The sequence below is a fragment of the Emydura macquarii genome, unplaced genomic scaffold (assembly GCF_026122565.2).
Source record: "Emydura macquarii macquarii isolate MOO-44397 ecotype Brisbane River unplaced genomic scaffold, CSIRO-AGI_Emac_v2 contig_2676, whole genome shotgun sequence".
In the NCBI taxonomy this organism is placed as follows: domain Eukaryota; kingdom Metazoa; phylum Chordata; order Testudines; family Chelidae; genus Emydura; species Emydura macquarii.
In genome coordinates, this window is record NW_027132813.1 from 6,848,613 (window position 1) to 6,866,992 (window position 18,380).

General features: G+C 41.2%; 1 protein-coding gene across 1 annotated transcript; it reads right to left on the reverse strand.

Moving 5' to 3' along the window:
- Positions 1–7,033: 7,033 nt before the first annotated feature.
- Positions 7,034–16,446, reverse strand: PCARE (photoreceptor cilium actin regulator). The gene is made up of 2 exons (XM_067565380.1): positions 12,650–16,446; positions 7,034–7,163 (listed from the first exon to the last, which is right to left on the reverse strand). Exons 1-2 carry the CDS (start codon positions 16,444–16,446, stop codon positions 7,034–7,036), a joined length of 3,927 nt encoding a protein of 1,308 aa, XP_067421481.1.
- Between the last annotated feature and the right edge of the window lie 1,934 nt (positions 16,447–18,380).

Below are 18,380 nucleotides of genomic sequence, written 5' to 3' on the forward strand. Positions count from 1 at the left end.
TTGTTACAGTTGGTCTAGTTCCTTATTTAAAAAAAAAAATTGTATTTGGTTTCATATTAATTTGTGATGGGCCTTTTAAACCTGCAGTTTAATTTGTAGCTATTGTTATCCCTATAGAGTAGAAAAACCAGCTCATAACTCAGTGTGAACGATAACATCTCAAAGGTAAAATCCTGGCAGCCAGTGTCTGGTGTTACAGGCAGAATTGTGAATGTGATGTTTATAAATTAGATTTTCTGACTCGATCTGTTGAATGTTGTGTTTCCTATCTGTTATGGGCCTAATCCTGACCACTGCACACAGCCCAAGCAGGGATCGGTCATAGGTGACAGGGAAGAATGGAGTCCCCCACCCCAAACCACACAAGTACTCACATGGTCACCAGCGCCATGCAGTGAATTTACCCTTACAACAGCCCTCTGAGTCTTTCAGGAAAAAAAGGGGTAGACAAGACCTGTCCTTAAAAAAATTAAACAGGAAAAACCCCTTCAGGCTATTATTTAATACATCAGAGAGAAACAAAAATGAGCATTTAAGGCCTAGTTTCTCAGCTGGCATAAATGAGCATAAGTCCACTGACTTCAGTGTTTTTTTACTCTAGCTGGGGATCTGGCCTTTAGTTTTCAAAGGGGAATTTGAAGGGCATTCATGGTGCACTGACCTCCCCTCCACTGATGATAGCATCGCCAGCAGTGTCTGTGGAAATATCAACACTGATGGGGCTTTTGTGGTGCAAAACTGAGTGCCCGGGTGGTCTGGATCTGGGCCCTGTTTTATGAGGATTGGGGAGAAAAAGAGGGCTTGGGAGGAATGGTTCTGGTGGCCAGTCTCTAGTTTTCAGGGCTGCTATCTCTTGGCAACACTTGTTCTAAGTCCTCTTAAAATAGTAAGCCACAGAGCGGTAGCCCATGCCGTAGGGATGTCACCATCACCTAAGGTGGTGTCGTCCGAAGAACATGGCAGCCTGCATAAGGAGCCGCTCCTCTGTGCGAAAGGGATCTAAACTGCGACCACAAAAGGATCCTGATGGTTTCCAGCACATGGTTGTTTAAACTTTAGTTAAAGATGTGCCTTTTGTAGTGAACTGATTTTTGCTGGAGCCTTGGTGAGGTCACTTAAGACGGGTTTCACTGTGTACTGGAGGGACACATGGTGTAGGGGCACGACTACTCAGTCAAGGGGTTTGGGAATTACAGCGACTGCCTAGATGCGCTTCCTGGTTCCCACCCTGCCTGAGATTTCCTATGTTCTTGTATGTCAAAGCCCAGTCCAACTATTTTAACCTTGTGAAGGTTGAGTAAATGTGGCAGGGTTGGAAATTGAAATCCTCTATTTGTCAACAGAGCCAGTACAGTTCAGGCAAATGCAATCTGAGCCTTTCCCTCTCTTTTGCCAACAAGCTACAGCACAGCCCCTTTCCATCTTTTTACCCAGGAGTGAGACATGCCATGGGCTTGTTGTTCAGAGACTCTGCTGAGGTGGTAACCTGCAGATTACTCCCATTTGCAGAATGGTTTCTGTGAAGTGAGGCTACTGCTGGGTAGGACACCAAGCAATGAGGATGGGTACAGCAAATCTCTTTCAATTAGGACTCTAGGTTAAGACTCAAGAAGTCTTAAACATCATAGCCACCACCCCCAATACTGGAATTTACTTAAAATATCAGGTGATTCTGGGGGATGATTTCAGGACCATGTGCATTGCATGGTTCCCTGGAGACACAAAACCATGCTTTTAATGGGAATTGACATGGGAACACAGCTGTTCAGACCTGCCAAAAATGTTTTGTATTTTTATTTGTGGTACAAAAAAATGTATGTATAAGTCATTGTACTTCAGAAGAACCCTTACAGTGAAAGCTCAGATTTCACTAATGTAGGGAAAACTGTTACAGGAATAGATCACTTACCAGATCTCATGAGAGAGGGCAATTTCCAGGATAAATAATGAAGTTTTTCCACAAGAAGAATATATTATCCACTTTTTTATTTGCCATATTCATTTCTGCTTTATTTTAGTTTGCCCCCACTAGATCCTCTGTAGAAAGTAGCAGTTTATTTGCTATGTGGATTGTTGTCACAGGAGAGTGGTCTAATGATCAGAGTAGAGAACTTGGTGTTAAGACTCTCCAGTTTTATGTGCAGTTTACCCACTGAAGCCCTGAGCATAGATAGGCACATCACATAACTTTTCTATGCCTTTTTATATCTCCTCTGTAAAATGGGGATAATACCAACCTGCATCCCATAGTTAATTAAACCACCTCCTCAAAAGGCGTAGCACTGCATCGATAGGTATACAGTTCCTGTCGGCGCAGCGTAATGGAGACAGCATGCAGAAGAGGATTCAGGAAGTCAGCGTAAATTACACAAGCTACTCTGCATAGCTTGCGTAATTTCTGTTGACTGCTGCAGAATTTCCCCATAAGTACAGACCAGGCCTAAATCTCTCTCTCTCTTGCTTAATGACTATTTAGGTATTTATTCACATTGGAACAGTCTTTGGGGGAGTGGAGGAGGGGGAGAGACAGAGTCTGTAGTCCAGTGGCTAGAGCACTTCTCCCCCCCACCAGCATTTGGGAAACTCTGGGTCCAGTCTCCCCCTCTGATTTAGGTACTTAAATCTGGGATTTAGGCACCTAAATATCTTTGTGGATCTGCGACTTAATCGCTGTGTCTCAGCTTCTTTCCCCTCTATAACATGGGGGTAACAACTGCTTCTCAGAATAACTGGCTCTCAGGGATGACTTAATTAATTAATGATTATGAAATTCTTCGGACTTTTTGAGGGAAGGAGTTCTAGAAATACAAGAATTGCTGCTATTACTATTTTATTTCATAGGGTATCAGTAACTTGAGCAGTATTCACAAGTCTGTTTCTAAGAGCTTGGGTAGTTTTTGAAGGCAGAGGAAGCAATCAGACCCACTTATGCTGGTTTTAGGTTCTTGTCTCTAGATGCCAAGAGCCTTGTCATTTCACACTAAGATTTAAGTAGTGTCACTGGTAGCTGGCGCTGGACCAGCTCTCAGCCTGGTAAAGGTCAGCAGATGAAGTGCTGCACAGAGCACTTACCTCATGGTTGCGCAAACAGCAGCTCCTGGCTGGAAAGTTGATACTTTTCGAACGTTCTTGCAAGACAAGTGAAATGTGATTAAAAGAACAGGTGCAACTTTACCTTGCATTTAGCTTCACGGAGAGTACAGCAGGGCATGGCGTGTGTCTGGAGCTATGCCGGCTTCTTCTGCAGCGAGGATCTGCTTCACTGAACACATTCCGGCATTAATCCTTTGGCTGCTGCTTCTACAATGTGGCTGTGTTTGCAGTAACTTTATGTAGAATCTCAATTGAAATGAATACAATGGTGTCAGCTAGTACCAAACCAAGCTTAAATTAGAGAGCAAAGGGGCTAAGAGGTCAGGACAGTTATTAGCTATGCCAACCCTCTCCACTTGGGACCTTTCAGTCAAAGGGCACATTTTTTTAAAGATGGTTCAATGTAAAATAATTGGTATAAGGGCCTTTTCCACTTAAAAACAAAAAAAATTAACTCACTGCACTTGAAAACATTTCCTTTATTTTGACAGCACAGAATACATGTTTAACACTCTGGGTAAGAGATCAGCACAAATCATTTTGTAGAAATATTTAAACTCTTAGTATACACATATATACAGAGAGTGAGAGTATATTCACACCTATATACATATAAACTCTGGATTACTTTACAGCAGTAAAAAACCTTACAAAAGCTAATACAATCTTATAAAACAGGTTGGTGCCAGGAAATTTGGATTTGTGTGCAACTACAAGCATATCTATAAATATACTGTAACAAAAGTGGGCCATCTAGGCTGTCATTATTGTCACTATACTGCACATCATGGCCACTCAGAACCCATGCAGCAACAAGATTAAGAACATAAGCATAACCATACTGGGTCAGACCAATGGCCCATCTAGCCCAGTATCCTGTCTTCTGACTGTGGATGGTGCCAGATGCTTCAGAGGGAATGAACAGAACAGGGCAATTATGGAATGGTCCTGGCAGTCAGAGGCTTAGGGCACCCAGAGCACAGGATTGCTTACCTATCATCTTAGCTGATAGCCATTGATGGACCTGTCCTCCATGACCTTATCTAATTCTTTTTTTTAATCCAGTTATACTTTTGGCTTTCACAACATCCCTTGGCAATGAGTTCCACAGGTTGACTGTGCATTGTGTGAAACTTCCTTATGGTTTTTTTTAAACCTGCTGCCTATTAATTTCATTGGATGACCCCCCTGGTTCTCGTATTATGAGAAGGGGTAAATAACACTTCCTTATTCACTTTCGCCACACAATTCATGATTTTATAGATCTCTATCACATCCCCCATTAGTCATGTTTTTTTCTATGAAGAACAGTCCCAGTCTTTTTAACCTCTCCTCATATGGAAGCTGTTCCATACCCCTAATCATATTTGCTGCTCTTCTCTGTACTTTTTCCAGTTCTAATACATCTTTTTTTTTAGATGGGGCAACCAGAATTGCATGCAGTATTCCAGGTGTGGGTGTACCATGGATTTATATAGTGGCATTAGGATATTTTCTGTCTTATTATCTATCCCTTTCCTAATGTTTCCTAACTTTTTTGACTGCAACTGCAGATGTTTTCAGAGAACTATCCATGATTACTCCAACATCTCTTTCTTGAGTGGTAACAGCTAATTTAAACCCCATCGTTTTGTATGTATAGTTGGAACTATTTTTTCCAATGTGCATTACTTTGCATTTATCAACATTGCATTCCATCTGCCATTTTGTTGCCCAGTCACCCAGTTTAGTGAGATCTTTTCGTTACTTTTCGCAGTCAGCTTTGGACTTAACTATCTTGAGGCCTTCAGTTCATTATAACACATTCAGGCCAGCTCCAAAATTCTGTATAAACTGGGAGTGTTTTCATTTGCCAGTTTCCTCACTAATGTTCAAGACAGTGCTAGGAAAGACTCTGAGTTAACATGTCAGCACAGGCATCACTTCCTCAATGGTACATGGTTTTCAAGACAAGAGGCCCTTATCTGACTTCCTAGCCAGTTAGCACATAAACTATGCTGCTTGTAGCAAGACATGCATTGCTCTTCCAGAGCATTGGACTCCTAGACATTCTGTACTAGCAGAAATCTGTTTTCAGAGGATATATTTACGAGCAACTTTTCTCCTTCTCGATGTGCTATTAATCTTGGGCCAGAGCGGATTATAGTCTTTGGAAAACGTAAGTAAACACTGTTTGATAAACTTGCCATTCGTATAATATTGATGACAAGAAATTTTAACAGAAGGCCTTAAGTGAGAGAGAAAATGGAATTATTTTAGTAATAACACTATGGAATAAGTGCTATTGTTGAGATCTTTCTCCTTGTTCCTGATGGAGAATGGCATTGTTTAGAGTGTATTAAAAAGAAGATTGAGGAAGGATGTCTTGTGGTTAAGGCACTGGATTAGGACTCAAGAGGTCAAGGTCCCATTCTCAGCCTTGCTACAGACTTCCTAAGTGATCTTCTACAAGTCATTTCATTTCTCTGTGCCTCAGTTCCTCTTCTGTAAAAGTGGTGTGTGAGGATAAAAATCTTTTGTGTATGTGATATGCTCAAATATTACAGTGATGAGAACCAGAGAAAAATCTATAAATAAAGGATAGGATTTTACAGGGTTCCCCCCCCAGGATTTACTTTGTCCAAATCACCTTTGGAAATAAGTCCAGTATTAGTTAAAAAGCTGCATACTGGCTATAAAGGGGACCCTAATGCTTTGATCAAAGATGAATAAATATTGAACTTATTTCTAAGTGGTTGCTTTTATAACTAATGTTAATCATTGGTATTAATTATTAATGATCAATATCTTAGATTAGGAATTTGTTAAAAAGAGCTAATGAGCTTTTGTGTCAAACCTTAGAGGTCCAATAATCTGAAAAGACACAATTGTTTTAAAAATCTGCATATTCTGAAGGATTTTGGACTAAAACCATGGAGGCTTGGACCCAAAATGAGTAGCTATTCCACTTCATCTAAGAAAGAGGATTCTCACATTTTAGAAAATGGAGCTGCCTACCAATATCCTCTATCTGCTCAACAATTAGGGCCCAATCCAACTCCCATTTAAAGTCAATAGGAGTCCTTCCAAAGTTTTCAGTCGAAATAGAATAAATCCTGTCTCAATTCATGGATCAAAAGCAGAACAGGCCTTCTTGTGAGAGGATAGAATTCTCCCAGATATACTGGAAAATGTGCAGTGCATAGGTGCTGTGGTATTTATAAAATGGCTGATTGGTATTACAGAGTTTCTCTAATAAGGATTAAGGCTTATTTTCTGGGAACGAGAAGTGATGCGATTACGCAATGGTTAAAGGTATATCATAAGATCAAAACCTTTCTGCAAGAGGAATGTATCTTATTCTATTTTTTAAAAACTGATTTTATTTTTTATGAACTGGACTTGATTTTGTTCCCTGCCTGTCATTAGAACACACAGGACGAAGTCCTGGCCACACTGAGATCAGTGGGAGTTTTGCCATTGATTCCAATGGAGTCAAGCTTTCACCCTTAGCAAGAAAATGCAAGATTGTGGGTTTGATTTAAAACAGAAACTTTGAACCCATCTGAATAAATGTCATGTCACCTAAGGTTAATTTCTGCACCTTTGTGCCAATTTTAATAAAATAGTGCAACAAAAGATTTGGCAGCTGGACCCTGCCTTTAGAAAAGACTACTGATCTGACCTATCTCTTTCCAATAGTTTATTGTTTCTGGTACTAAATGTAAGTCTTTTAGTAAAATTGTAAAACACCATGAAACAGAGAAGCAGTTGACCAGCACCCTGCTGATATTTCATTAGGAAGTCATGGCCAATTTGGGTTTGTAGGTGCAATGGTATTGGACCTGTTCCTCTTTGATATGGTCTGAAGCAACAGTTTGGAGCCTGGGACGAATATATTTAATTGCACGAGGGACCTCTGCCTTGAGTCATATCTTCCACCTTCCAACAGATTGTGTTGTCACTCTCTGTGGAGCCCCTGGCCCACAATATAGAGTTCAGGGTGAGAAGCAGATCTGCTGGATCCCTTGAACTCAGAGAAGCATGTGCTGTTCCAGGAGTCACCCTCCTTTCTAGGACTCTCCTCCATGCTGCAGAGAGAAAAGAGGTTTAAGATAAGAGGCTAATGATGATAACCTTTTTCTAAAATACTAAGTAGAGCATGTTAACCTGTTAAAATGAAATGCACCAAGGCATTTTGTAAAACCTTCTTCCTGTTTAGCTGTTTATTATAGGACAGTTTTTCTTTCTGGTCCCTATTTCCTGATGCCAAGTACACTGTAGTCTCCTCTCCCTGAAACTCTGTTGGGAGCCAAACATTGAGAGTACTGTAATATATGATCAGCATGAAAGCTATTGCAATGTATTTGAATGTACAGATGGGCAAATAGATTCACTTACAGTTAGAGAAGGGCCTGAGCTACAAAGTTTGGATCCAGATCCCCCAAAGGGAAAGTTTCTATCTATCTTACCCTAGGTATTTATAGGACCCCCCATTTCCCTCCGCCCCCACATTATTGTAGTAACTGAGTGACTCATAATCTTTAACGGTGTGTAACCTCAAGGGCACCTGGGAGGTAGGGCAGTGCTATTTTCCCCATTTTACACATGGGGAACTGAGGCACAGGGAGGATAAGTGACTTGCCAAGGACACATAGGAGATCTGTGGTGGAGCAGGGACTTAAACCCAGGACTCCTGTGTCCTAAGTTATTGCCTAACCAGTGGATTGTCCTATCTCTCTCTAGTGGTGGAACTAGTGATAGGTTGGTACTGAATGAATTGATTTGATATATATATATAGATAGATAGATAGAGGACTACACATGAAGTTCTCATCCATGTCCAAACTCCACCAAAGTCTGGGAGGGTTCATATCCCAAGTTTTGTTTTGAGCCCAGTGTCACGGAATCAATTCCTCATCTTTTCTCTGAATTGAATGAAATCTGAATATTTTTTCTTTTAAGCTTCCTTCCATCTCAGTTGTACCCGTGGGGGGGAGGCTTTGATCTGAGAGCAACAGTAAACCTGAAATAGTATTTTTTTAACACACATGCACACACACACACACACACACACACAAATCCTCTTATGGATTAACAGGATTTACATGGGCACAGCATCATGTGAGGTATGCCTTGAAAACGTGCCCAACGGCACAGCTTGTTACCCAAAGGCCAGGCTCAGAAAAGAGCAAAGTAGCTCTTCACAGCCTGTCCAAACAGCATCTAGTTGTCATGGCTTGGATACTGAAACCTAAAACCATGACGGTGGGTACTTGTAACAGTAGATGTGCAGAGTCCGAGCTGCAGCTCTAATTAAGCCTAGTGACATATTTTAAATCTTATATCTTGATACTCTGCAGAGCTTTAAATGGGAGGTTTGTACGCTTGGAGAGAGGGCATTCAAGCTTTCTAGTGCAACATGGAGAATGCAGGAAGACTAGCAGAGTTCCACAGAGAAGTGGCCTACAATTTACAGGGCCCAAAGCTATTGATGGCGATGATTGATGTGCAATGCTATTGATGTGCAAAGCTATTGATGTGCAGTGGTGTAGAGGTAAAAGATCTGGATAAACTAATCTAAACTAAGCGCCATTTACCTGTATTTACCCTCATCTACACTACTGGCAGAATGGGATGAAAGTTGCCTCTCCCTCTGGTCCTGCTGCTGAAGGGGGAAACTGGGCTGCTGGATTGAATTGCTGGATGATCACAGGATCAACCACAGGGGCCAGTGGGGCTGTTTGTATTTGCTGCTGCCTAGGGCTAAGCCTGCAGCTTAACTATAGCAGTCTGTTTCCCAGCAAAAGGACAATTACGAGAGTGTGGAAAAATGGAAGGAAAAATCCCAAAAGATATATGGAGGTCTCAAAAATGGACTAAATCATTGCTTCTCCAACTCTTTTGTGTGGACCGCTTCTTAAGGGAGAAATCTTGTTGTGGATCCACCCAGTGGTGCCAGAACAATTTTTATAGTGGGGGTGCTGAATGCAGAAACCATGTATTTGGGTTGTTATTACTATTTCAAGCCAGCACCTATGTATCCACCTCCCTCTCTCCTGCCTAGTTCCCCAGCTAATTAGTGAAAGCAACCTCTAATAATCTAAAATGTCTTTTCCCAACACAATGATGTTGTGATTTTAATGTCCTACAGGCTGTCCAGGAGGCTCACTCCCTGCTGGAAAGCTGAGGCGCCCTCTTTTCCAAGTGTAAAATTCCCCATTTCTGTCTCTGTAGGGTCTCAGGATTTCCGACTTTAAACCTGTTGCTGGTTCAGCACTTTACTGTCTGTCTGGGCCTTAGGCCAATGTAATTCAGGGAAGAAAACACCACACTGTTGTGAAGGAGGGAAAGGAGTTATATTTTTGTGGCCTGTTTCATTATAGAAATTGGCACTATGTAGCTGCCCTATGGCTTTGGAATGTGAGACTATTAAATACCCACTGAAATGTCTAATGGTTGAATGATTAACCCGTAGGGTCTTGTAAAACACCTGAGATCTGATCAGTTTCCTAAATTCAGCATGATCAGTTTCTTTGGGTTAATAATGAGCTGGTAGGGGGTGCTGTACAGGAAAAGGCAGAGTTTCTACTTGAGAGGCAGGTGGGTCAGGACACTTGCTTACAGTGAGCCCCAGCTGGCTCCACTTCCCCCTGGAAAGTAATCCCTGTTCTGGTCTGCACTCTCCATGTGCCCTGCCTCCCTTTGCTGCCACTTCCCATCCCTTCTCACAGGTTGGCAACCATCAGAGGAGGAAGCTGTGCACATCAGGAGGCCATCTAGGTGTGGAGAGGAATTGGCAATGGTCCCAGAGTAGGTCCATGCAGGGAGGCAGGCTGGCAGCGAGAACAAGTCAGCCTGCTGGGAGAAGGCCACTACTAGTTCTCATCAGGGAGAGGGTGGCCAGGGATCTGGAAGGTGAGAAGAGGAAATGAAAGGTGGAGGGAATGGAAAGGAGAGGAATAAAAGACATTTACCCTCTGCTGGGCCTGGAATATGAAGTTCAGATCTTGATCTGAATTTCCCCAGAATTTGATGGTGTTGGGATCCAGAATACGGTGCCGGCAGAAGCCTCGTACGGACATTTTAAAGGTGAAGTATTCTGAAGTTTTTCTTCTATTTGGGGAATTCAATGATAAGCTGAAGCAGCCTTGTATGGCTAGTGAGTTCTGGGGGGAGTGATGAATCAGAGCACACTATACTGTTAATGAAAACACTTGGGCTATGAGTCAGTAGCTGTGCCTCAGCATGCCTAGGCTCTGATCAGTGGAACCCATTGTATTTCAGAGGGGTAGCCGTGTTAGTCTGTATACAGCAAAAACAACAAGAGTCCTGTAGCATTTTAAAGACTAACACATTTAATTTCTGCAGGCATAAGCTTTTGTGGGCTGTAACATCTGATGAAGTGGGTTACAGCCCATGAAAGCTCATGCCTAGAAATTAAATGTGTTAGTCTTTAAAGTGCCACAGGACTCTCGTTTTTTCATTGTATTTCAGTATCCTAGACCTAGAGTATGAAGTGCTGGTTTTATAGACAGTGACACTGGGAACTTCAAGGGTTTGTGTAATATTCAGTGGGCAGATTCCAAAAATATCAGGAATCTGTCTGTCACCATGCATGTTATTAGTGCTCTGATAAGTATATTATGAAATTCAAAGCAGTCTCTATAAAACTGGGGCTGGGCAATTTATTTTAAACCTAGGGGAAAAAAAGCAATATGGCATTGCATCTTAAATCAGTACACGCTGTAAATAATGGGCCAAATTTCACTCATGCTGGTATGTATCTGTAGTAACTTAGTGGAATCACTCTGGGTATACATTGGTGTAAAAGGAGAGCTGAATTTGGCTCAATAACTATTTAATTCTCCCAAAATGACTAAAGAAATCAATATATCTCAAAGAGTCATGAAATAAATAAAATATTTCATGAAAAAGATGATTTATTTTATGGTTTATTGCAGTGTCTTTTTATATTACCATTTGTGCTGAGACAAACTGCATCACATAGATAATATACATTGCTGAAGCAGAAATTAACTAACAATTTATAATAGGCTATTTTTAAAATTCATCTATAAAACTGCCAACACTTTCTTCTCATGAGGTTTGACAAAAAGACTTTTTGGAGAATGTTCATTTTAGCCAACAGACATTGGACTAGACAATGCTGATTTCACACGGTACATAAAAAAAAAGGATCCTTTGGGAGATAAAATTTGCTTAGAATGTCACAGAGTATTATGTATATTAAAACAGAATGCAAAACCATTAGCATTTGCTGAAGGCTTTGTCAGCATTTTATTTTGGTAATGATAATCTGTAATATACTATCATTCACAGTACAGGAGAGACATTGGGGCTGACTCTGTTTTTCGGGAATATATCTGGATTTAGTTGCCAAGCTCCTTCCTGTGCTGATGACATAGTTGTGTACACACACACACACAAAATGCAGGCCTGGCCTTGCAGATGTTTATTCACACGAGTAGTCCAACTTACTTCAGAAGGACAGCTTGCATGAGTGAAAAAACTACTTGCATGAGAGAGAGGCTCTTAATTCTCTTGTGTATTTTAAAGCTTAATGTATTTTAAAGCTTAAATTTAACAGTACTAAAATGAGAAAAACTAGAACAACCACATGCCATTTAATGATCACAAAATATTTTACAAAAAAATAAATGTAGTGTCTTGGTCCCTCTTGTGATTTTAGGTGGGGGTATACCCAGTTTGCGACTGGGTAAATTAAAAAGTAGGGAGGTTAAAGGCCAAATTTTTCAAAAGCGGTCACTCATTATGGGTGGCTCAATTGTTGGGTGCCCATCATGTGACCGTTAAGGCCTGATTTTTCAGAAGAACTGAGCAATCACAGCTCCAAGTCCATGGCAGCCACGGGTGCTTTGCACCTTTAAAACTCAGGCTCAAACTATGCACCCATCAACTGAGTCACCCATAATCAGTGACCAGTTTTGAAAACTTAGATCTACATACCTAGCTCAAGGCTCCAAGTAACAATTCGATAAATAGAGCCTTACAATTTAAGAGGTCCTGCCTGCAAATCACCTGTGCATCATTCGTGCTTTGAAATATTTAAACACAGAATTCAAGTGAGGAGCTGGTTGGCTCAGGGATTGATAATAGGATAGACAGATTTTTTCTAGGTTCCGAATTCAAATCCAGCCTAAATCATTAGTAATCTAAAACTAGTACCATCTGAGGGTTATTTCATCTCTTTTGTGAATTGAATGTGGTGATCTGCAGTACACTTCCAAATGGAGAGAATGCTGCATAAATTGCTGGCATTAATTATTACCCTGGTTGGCAGCCTTAGCAGACAGGACGTGGCTTGAACGAGTTATGGAGAGTGACCTATCTCCTCCACCCTGATAGATAGTCTGTTCAGGTTTTAGTTAAAGCAATATTGGTGGGGATAGTGGATGATTGCACTGCTATTCTGTACATAATTAGGACAGTTCTTAAAGCTCCCATCAAAAACTGAAAAAAACCCCAACCCAACCCAACCCCAAAGCATAGAATACAACCCAAAGTGCTTGACTTAAAGTAGAATGTTTCTCACCTTGCATGGTTAAGTAGAGGTTCACTGCCAGCTGATACAGGAGCTGGAAGTCGAAGGTAAACCCCTGGTTTGCGGTCAGAGAAACTTCTCTTTATGAAAGGCTGAGGGTTGGCAGCACTCATGGCCATTCTCCTCTGCTGATCCCCCCACTGCCTCAGTAATACACAATTCTTCCGGACAAAAGCTGAAACTTCAGGCTGGCCTGCGACCTCTGTAGTGCAATTGCTAGGTGGTGATGAAGGCTTGGCTTCAAATAAAGAAGATGTTGCTGGGCAAAATATCGAATGTGCATTACTGGCAATCCTTGATGGAGGAGGCTGTTGCTCATCACCAGAATCCAAACTGTTTTGTAGTCCTTTGTGTGACCGAGATGGAGAGGCTGGTGGAGAAAGGGTGGCACAGAATGGAGGTGGGCTTGCTTCTCTGCGCTGAGCTGGTGGGCTTGACAACTTGCGCTGAGCTGGTGGGCTTTGTTTGCGCCCTGCTGGAGGGCTAGGTAGTTTTCGTTGGGTTGGTGGAGAAGGCAGTTTCTTTTGCATTGGAGGGCTTGATACTCTGGAGTTAGTTGGGGGACTAGGTTGCCTGTGAGTAGAAGGAAAACTTGACTGCACATGGTTAAAAGCCTGTACGATGTGTCTGGGATGTGCAGGTGGATTTGAAAGCTGTTTGTCGGTGGGTGGAGAAGAAGGGGGTGTTCTCATTGGAGAGATTCTTCTGACAAAAGCTGGGCTTGTCTCATTTCTCCCGAGTGAATCAGGAGAACTTTGCTTTTGGTTTTGCACTGAAGCTAAATTTGTGCTGGACTCTTTACTCTCTGAATGGTTTTTGTTCTGTTTTGAAACTCCACTGGGATTTTGAAGCGGTATTATTTTATGGGATTGCTTATACAAATCTGCAGCCTCTTTCATTTCATGGTCTCTTTGGGATGCTAATTTACCCTCTTGGCTGTGGAAGAACATGTTGGTAGGATTCAACTCCAATGAATATTTTCTGAATTTGGAGTCCACCCCAGTGTTCCTTAATACTTTACTGGTAATCATGTTGGGGGTATTGATATTTTTACGTGGTAATAAGTCAATGGAATGTAGAGAGGCTTTTATCTTGGGAGAAATGTGCATTCTCTTTGTAGCATGAAGCTCTGTTTTGGCAGGCTTTTTGGCAATGTCTGAAGTGTTCCCTTCCATTATTGTACTTTCTTCACACTCGGATAAGTCAAATGAAGTATCCATTAACATTTCAGGAGGTGGTGGTGGCAGATTCTCCAAGTCTTCCTCAGTTTCCTCATTTGTGTCACTTCTGCTTAATTCTGCAACATCTGGAAAGGCAGTTGGAAAGTTACACTGGGATGCATTTGCGTTTGGAAAGTTTATGTCTCCTATTGGTGAAACACGATGCTTGTGAGTTAAAGGTGCCAGTCCTCTCTGAAGGTGAATGGTGGGAGGCATCACCAGAAGTCCAAACTTTCTGATGCATTTGATTGGTCCTAAAGTTCTTAAATTTGTCGGTTTCATAAGGCCTTCAGAAGGACTAAAAGTTTCAATAAGTTTCTTGACAGATTTCCGAGGGGCACAGCCACCACTATTCAATTTCTGTATCCCAGGAGGCTCATTTTCTTTCCTGTATGAAAAATCCTGTGTGGATGCAGTGGCTTTTAAAGGCTTCCTACCCCTTTTCTCATCTGGCTGACTGACAGTGTTTTGCTCAGACTTATGTAAGGGGACCTTATCCTGATTAGGCAATATGCTGAAGTTTTTAGAGAGGGATGCCTTCAGTTTGTTTGTAGAAGATCTGGGTGTAACATGTTCAGTGTCCTGCAAGTAAGTTGCTGCTCTTGGTTTCAGGACCTGCTGCTTGCCATCTATTTCTTTGTTCCCGATAAGCATGTAAAATGTTTCCAGTCTTTTGTTGAGATCTTTTTGAGTTCTTTGAAGTTCTAAAAGGGTTGGGTCTTCTCCCTGGCTCCTGAGGGACTCCTCTGATCTGGACCTTCTTTGTTTAAGTAAGGCTTTCTGGCTACCACTTGCTGTACTTGGCCTTGCTGTTAGGGCTGCTTTTCCACCTTCATCTTCTGTCCACTCTTTTTGTCCACATTTAGCTGGGACAAACTTGATTTTTTCACTGATTGCATCTTTCATCTTCAGTATCATCTCTTCATTCTCAGGATTTTCTATCCTGTTGGTGGATGGCCTTCTTTTTTTATCTGTTACTGCAGGTGAAGACATTGGCCTTCTAGGCAGGGCATCCTTCCCCATTTCTGATAAACTTATGTTATCATTGTCATCCTCCTCTGGGGTGCTCTCTTCATGTTCATTTGCAGAAGGAGAATCTATTGATTCACAGTCTTTGAAATCTTCACCTTCCTGGGTGGCATCAGACTGGAAGGAATTAAAAGAAGGACTTTTGGTCACGTTTGAACATTGGGGCATGGTGGAAACATTTTCTAATGCTGCCCCCAGGGAAGAAGCTGTTCCCTTGCTGTGTACAGATGGGTAAAATATATCCTTAAAATGCCTTTCAAGTGCACAATCATGAGATCTAGTTGTAACAGACAATGATGTGCCATTGCACAGATGTTCTCCTGGTGTTATGGTGTGTTTTTGAGATGGATGATTATGTGCACAAGAATCGCAACTTGTTTGCCTTCCAAGTTTATCAGAGGAATTGAACTCCTTGATAGATTCATTGTCAGCACCAATGCCACTGTCTTCTGAATACAGAGTCCTATCATCAGCCTGGGTCTGAGAGGAGACCACTGCAGAGGCTTCAAGCAATTTTATTGCCCTTAGCAGGCGTTCATCAAAGCCTTGTTTTGCTTTCAGTTTTCCTTCCAAGTTGCTGGCTGCAGACTGTAAGTAGCTCCATGTCTCCTGTAAGGCACTGGAGGTAAGGGTAGTCACTGTTCCATTTAGCAGCTGCATTTTGTTGACTGTATACTGCAATAACTGCTGCAACAGATCTGGCTGTTCTTTTGGATCCCCTTTTCCAGCTGGCCAAGCCAGATTTCCTCCCACCTCTTTGAGAAGTTCTTCCCCATCATTGGCAATTTCTTCCAAGAGCTGGTTGATTTCATCAAAGCGGAACACTAGAAAGCTCACCATCTGCTGTAAAAGTAGCTGGGTTTGGGTAGCTTGATTGGCCAAACATAGGATAGCTTCATATTTTGAAAGGTTGGGATTTAGGTAGGCATAAGCATTTTGATGAGCCGTAACAAGCAGATCTGGAAAATCCACCCTTTTCTCAGTCTTGCATATAGATGGGGTGGATTTTTCTTTGGGTTTGCAGTGACGACCCTGTTTCATTGGTTTATGGCTTTTTTGCTTCTTCCCTTTCTTTGGGGTTTGCTTTGCATTGCTTTCATTCTTGTCATCCCAAGTGAAAGCTGTTGCTTCTGATTCACAGGAGCTTTGCTTTTTGATCTGTATGTCCTCTGCTATATGTTTTTGAGACTCAATCAGTTCAGAAATGGCTCTTTCAGCCTCTGTGACTCTCCTCTCAGTTTTCTTCTCTTCTTTGTGAATCTCAGAAATAGAGAGATCCTGAGATGATAAATGGAAGTTAACATTTTTGATCAGCTCTGATGTTTTCTCTTCCTTTTCCAGCAGGTGATCTTTCCCCAGACATCCTCTTTGGGGGAACGTGTCAATATCATAAAAAGAGGAGCCTTTGACCAGCAATGGAATTGAGAATGCTTCGTCCCCAGGATCAGCAGGCAGGATACCTTTGGGTTTATTCAAAGGATTAGTTCCATTTTTTGTAACATGGTTAGCAATCTCACTGTGGGAAGGTGTGCAGCCCATCCTGTCTATCTGCCTGGCTTTATTTTCTATTACAAATATCCAGATGATCAGGTAAAGAATAGAAGGCAATAAAACTTACTGTTTCATCCTGTACTGGAACATGCCATTTTTCTCCCAAGGTTCCATCAAGAATTTTCCCAGTTTTGCAGATAGCTTTGTTAATGACAATCAACTTTTCCTACTTCCTAGCCTCCTGTCTCAAAAGAGCTACGCACTATTCCGTTGTAGATTGTTTCCTTTAAAATGTTCTTCTGTTGCAAACAAACCACGTGAAAGCTCTGTTGGACTTAGAGCTAGTGGATTAAGAGGACTTGTGTACCTTGCTTCTGTCTTGACAGATGTCATGTATAAATAAGATTTTAAGCTCATTAGGTTAATCAGGCATCAGCACACGTGTTGCATTTGTAACGGAAGACTTTCTTGAAATACTGTATTGGGAGGCAAATTGGTTTTAATGTACTGCAATTGATAGCCTCTTTCCCTTTACTATTCTCCCCTCCCATCCCTATCTCCCCCCCAAAAAAAAACCCCTCTGCAACTGAAACTTTGAAATCCAAAGGAAGAGACTGTTTCAGGCAATTTCCAAAAGAAACACATTTTAACAGGGGAAACAATGCCAGTGCGCAGACCTTTGCAAGGAGGAAGGGTGATCTTGACAGAGTACAGACAAGCACAAGACATAGAATCAAAGAGGTTAGAGTTGAGATGTCTATTAGGTCATCTCATCCAGAAATTCTCAACATTCTTCCACCTGAAAACCCCAAGCCATTCACTTTTTCCTACCGTGACCTCCAAAACAAATAATTGTTTTCTCCAATGATCTTTCCTGGAACCCTTTTTTCAGCTAATTCCCCAACCTAAAATACGGCATTGCACAATAATATAATATTTTAAATTAATTTGGCAGATGGCCAAAGATACCTTTTACAGTAAGTGCATTTACATAGGAGAATGTAAAATGTATATTCAGAACTATAATTTGTGTTCTTACTGAACTGTACATTCCACAGTGCTCAATATTCACAATGACTACAGCTAACTCAGAGTTTAAAAAAAAAAAATCACAAGCTAGCAGCATTGCCAACTTCAAGCATTCAAAAATTATGAGTCAGGCCCAAACAATCAGGAGGTTGGTTTGAACGAGCTTAAAAATTAAGAAATTTGAGGATCTTTTAATTTATCTTCCAGTGTCTGAGCCTTAAGGGATCAAATTTTCAAACTTTTCATTGTAGCCAGGATGGCTAGAAACTTACTTTTTTTAAGTGAAGGTTGAGATTCTCATAATCACATTACTCCAGGAGCCAAGGCTTTAAGGAAAACAAATAAACAACAAAAACCAAACAAAACCAAATTTCAATACTGGGCTAGAAACATGGGGCCCAATTCTGCAACCCTGTTGAGACCTATTGATCACACCATCTCTCAGGCCAACACAGGACTGTTCTCTTTTCATTTGTTGATACAATTACAAAATAAATAAAATAAAATAAAAAAAAAATGAAAAACTCCACAAACTAACAATCAACTGCCACCATCACCACCAGACAAAAACCAACAATTCATTTCCTAAAGAGAAATAAAAAAAAGAGAGAGAGAGAGAAGGAATTAGAACACTGTAATAAAACAGCAGATTGTTTAATTTTTCAAAAATTGTTTCTCCAGGCTGCTCTATGAAAGATCATTTAGAAAAAAATTCTTCCCAAGCAAAATCTCTCCTTTTGTTATTAAGACTAAGGTTAAATGGATTATGATGATTTTTCTGTTGTTGTTTTACCTTCCAAACACAGCTTTCCTACCGAAGGCAGCCATCTCCCAGTGTCATAAGGAATGGAAAAAGTACTTGCTACCCACTCTAATTACTGTGTAGCATTAGGCTGCTTTTATGCTGATGGAACTAATCATCTCCCTCTAGCAGCACGATCACTAACAATTTG

Excerpts from the sequence above, each read along its gene's own strand:
- PCARE (XM_067565380.1), bottom strand. The coding sequence starts at position 16,446 with ATGGGCTGCACACCTTCCCACAGTGAGATTGCTAACCATGTTACAAAA. Across the intron at positions 7,164-12,649 it reads CCTCTACTTAACCATGCAAG|CATGGAGGAGAGTCCTAGAA; the intron begins GTGAGAAACATT and ends TTCTCTCTGCAG.